Genomic DNA, 4084 nt, shown 5'->3' with positions numbered 1-4084 from the left:
TGTGTGCTAATTGTGTTGGTTGGCTTATCATGGCGTTTTCGGAACTTGGCCAAGGTGGAGATTGTTGGATTATGTGGCCAAGTGGCCATATACTTTAGAATAAACAAACCAAAAGGGACAACATTATGATGTTTCTTCCTTGTTTTGGGGAAAAGAAAAGCACTTTGTCTAAAGTTTTCTTGGTCCATGGGAAGTCACGGGGTGACTTGAATGAATGACTATGTTATGATAAGGAAGTTGCTGCCCTTTAGTTTTTTAAGTGAGCAGAAAATTGGTGAGCCGAAGAGAAGAGAGGGAGAGAAAGAAGGTACTGCTGCAGTACCATTTTGAGAGAAGGAGTTGTTGTTCCTTTCATTGGATAGTTCTCACTCCATCAAAGTGTTATTGTTGTAATAGCTTTGAGCTTTGTATAGAGAAGAAATTAATCACGATATTTCTTTCTCTATTTGTTTCTTTAGAGTGTGAGAGCTATTGGGTGTATTGGGCTTTTGGGTTGTGAGATTGTCAACTCCCATTTGGTTGATAGTGGATTATTGGGTGAGCTCCTACTGCTCCGAGGACGTACTCCAGTTACACTGACTGTTGAGGAACCTCGTTAAAATCTTGGTGTCTTTAATATTTTGTTCTTGCATTTCATTTGATAAATTTCCTGTGGGTTAGCTTGAGTTGGTTCCAACGGGTTTGGTGCTATCTTAGCACAACAGACCTTATTTACATTGTCATGTATTAAACCATCTGATTCATTAGATCATCAGATGGTAAATCCCACAAGAGACCATCCGAGGTGAATATGTTGGATGATCCGTTTCTAAGCTCCTTTCCACCCGCGGACTCCTCTCCATTTTCTTCCACCTCAAGTTTGTCATCCAACTGGCCCTGCTGGTCCGCCGCTGCCGTGCACGTACTTCCAGCACACAGACTCTGGCTCCACGGCGATCCAATATCGCCTTCGTTCCCAAACGTAGAATGGCCGTACTGAAATCCAGACATGGGCAAGGGGAAAGCACTGCAGTTCCCTGTGAAGTTCCCAGGTGATGCTCCAGTAGTGTCCATCCAAGGTTTGTTTGAGGTCAACATGTCTGGTTGTTCTTGCATTGCCCTAGATAAACCAATCTTGATCTTTTCGATAGTGTCGTCTTTTTCTTCCTGCTTGCTGTTACTGTACGTGGCGGTGCTGTTTCCCGGCGTTGGATTGATGTGTTGGAGCTGGAAGTCGATGCGCTTCTTTGTAAGGAGGTGGAGCATTTTGTCCTTAAAGAAGCCGAGTGCTGCTTCTGCAAGGTGAGCCGCCTGTGGCGGCTCTAGTGTGGTTGCAATCTCGGCCATGAGGTGGGAAAAGGGTTTGTGTGTGACGGGGTCGATCCCCATGCCTGATAGCTTCTTCTTCAGCTTGGTGTTCCAGTGATTTTTCACATCGTTGTCGGTGCGGCCAGGTAGTCGCGCTGCAATCAACGACCATCTGTGACACATTCACAGGAAATGATTAGTGAGCTGAGTACTTGAAATATGTAGAGGATGCAAGGGAGCTAACATTCACTTCTTTAATTATAGTAAAAAGTGAAAAGGATAAATGAGGAAGAATGGGCAGGATAACTTGGAGTGCTAATAACTATTTCTTTTTGGATCATATAACAGAAAAAGATTCAAGATTACCGGTTGCCAACAATGGAGTGCAGCTTAACAATTATTTGCTCTTCCGCGTCGGAGAATTGTCCGTGCTTAAGGTCGGGGCGAAGGTAGTTTGTCCAACGTAGCCTGCAGCTTTTCCCAGATCTTTGTAAACCTTGTAAACCAAATGAAGAACGTTTCAGGAAGAGAGAGAGAGAGAGAGAGAGTTTTTGCAGTTGTAAATAGTAATTACCAGCACTTTTGGGGATGAGGCGCCAGTTACGAGTGCCATGTTGGGCAATGTAGGAGGAGAGCTTGTTATCTTCTTCAGGAGTCCACTGCCCCCTTTTCACAGTGTCCTTCTCACAGCATGGAATCCGACCCATCTCGCTCTTTCTTTCTCTATCTATTTTTCTAAGAACTCTCACTCCTTAACTTAAAAAATGCCAATAATAATCTTCTTCGTGCCGTCGAGGGTTTCTTAAACGAAAATGCCAACAACTTTTGGAAAAGAAAAAAAAGACAGGGGTAGGGCTTGAGAGTTGAGAAAGTAGTGGAAGTAAACTACTAAGCTAAAAGAGCTAAAACATTTTTCTGCTTTGATTTTGGTTTGCTAAAAGCAAAGAAACGAAAACATTTTCTTGGGGAATTTTTTTTTTTAATTCCTAAATTTCTCTTACAGGTTTACCTGTTTTCTAATATTCTTTATATATATGATATAATGAATGAAGAGGTTCAAGTGCATTAGCCATGACCTAATAGGGTTACTGGAAAAATCCCATCAAAGGCGCATGATTTCATTAAAAAAGTTCAACGCCATTGAGCGTGTGAGACTTTGGCCGGTAGCTCACCCACATGACACCCGGTCAACCCTCTCTCTCTCTCTCTCTCTCTCTCTCTCTCTCTCTCTCTCTCTTTCTCTCTCTCTCTCGGTTGACTGCACGCATTCATGCATGATGCTTCATCCATGCATGGTTTTTTGGGTGGCTTTCTGCCCTCCTCACACAAAACCTAGTTAAGGTTGTTGCACGTGATGGTCACGTGTGCATTTCCCTACTAGTTTCTTCCAAGCTGTGTGTTCATGTTGTCTGCAACCGTGTGGCCTTGTCTGCAGGAGTTGTCCAATAATGTTACTGTTGCTAAATCATGCAATATATGGTTATGGATGACTTCATGTAATTGTAAATTGATTAAAAACCCACATAATTAATTGTTTGTTAGTTTTGATGAATATATGTATGTATGTATGTATATATGAGGGAAAATCGATTAAGATGGTTTGAATATGTGAATCGAAAACCTATAGATGCTTCGGTTAAAAGATGCGACTATGAGGCAGAGACTCAGGGCAAAATGGATAGAGGAAAACCTAGGAAGACTTTGAAAGAAAGTATAAAAAAAAAATATGGAGTACTTGAAGTTAACAGAACACTAGGCGCAAAACCAAGTGCAATAGTGTTCTAGGACTCATACAACCAATCTCATTAAGTGGAGTACATAAAGCTTGGTTGTTGTTGTTGTTGTATAAGCCTCATATTTACCATTTGTTAGTACTGTAAAATGCTCTCAAATATTGAAATGGTAACAACATTACCGATTTAATGCAGTAGATCTACAATATTGACAACATATATATTGATACTTTCTCTATATATTATGACTACCGGGAAATCTTTGTTACCTATGTAACGGGACAACATCGAAGACACATTAAGATGATATAGATATGATATGTTTATTTTCTACACTAACAGTGTTTTTGAGATCTATTACGTACTACAATAATATTGGTATTTTAGAGCATTCCCCTATATATAATATTCTTGTCCAAAATCCCAAAAGCTCTGAAAAAACAAAATTATACCACAAATTGGGCGCAAGTTTGTTTTAATTATTTACTTTTTTTGGTTTATCTTGTTTTTACCCTATTTATAGAAGAGAAAATATATATGTCAAACTGATCAGTTGGGGTAAGAAAGAAGGAACAATTAGGTTAATTTGCAGTGTTTAGCTATTATTTAAGACGGAGGAGCTAGAGGTTTTGGTTTGTACCTATGAGGATATATATTTGCATTAGACAAGCACTTCATAACATTTTGAATAGTTATGAGGCTGATGATTTATAAATGGTGAAATCTGCAAGATATGAAATGCTTTTACAATCTTTCTTCTACTTCTTCACAGGATTCAGTTTCGATAAGCTAACTGGTTGAAGTTGCTAACCTTTGCAATGTGCGTCATCTAGTTTAAGGTTGTTAGCTAGAACTACTATATAATTAAGGCAACCTTTGCAATGTGCGTCATCTAGTTTGAGGTTGTTAGGTAGAACTACTATATAATTAAAGCAGTGATGTTCTAGGATTTATATAACCGATCTCATTTAGTGAGACAAGTTTTCATTATTGTGGTTGTATATTTGCTCAGTGCAATCTCATTATTTTTGTAGCTTACAATGGAAACAATTAAATTATGTAAA

The 4084-nt window shown here is 39.3% G+C and overlaps 1 protein-coding gene across 2 annotated transcripts; it reads right to left on the bottom strand.

Annotated features, from left to right (window-relative positions):
• Positions 1 to 595: 595 nt before the first annotated feature.
• Positions 596 to 2078, bottom strand: LOC103422745 (transcription factor MYB80-like). 2 transcript variants are annotated; one of them, XM_070807861.1, is made up of 3 exons: positions 1862 to 2078; positions 1654 to 1783; positions 596 to 1459 (listed from the first exon to the last, which is right to left on the bottom strand). In XM_070807861.1, the coding sequence occupies exons 1-3, from the start codon at positions 1992 to 1994 to the stop codon at positions 727 to 729; spliced, it is 996 nt and encodes a 331-aa protein (XP_070663962.1). In that variant the 5' UTR covers positions 1995 to 2078; the 3' UTR covers positions 596 to 726. The 2 variants fall into 2 exon arrangements, with proteins under 2 accessions (XP_070663962.1, XP_028945310.1); XM_029089477.2 differs by having other exon boundaries at positions 1654 to 2078.
• Between the last annotated feature and the right edge of the window lie 2006 nt (positions 2079 to 4084).

Source organism: Malus domestica, chromosome 11, assembly GCF_042453785.1.
Source record: "Malus domestica chromosome 11, GDT2T_hap1".
NCBI classification, from domain to species: Eukaryota; Viridiplantae; Streptophyta; class Magnoliopsida; order Rosales; family Rosaceae; genus Malus; species Malus domestica.
The sequence above is the reverse complement of the archived record's forward strand: the minus strand, read 5'-3'. Positions and strand labels throughout refer to the sequence as shown.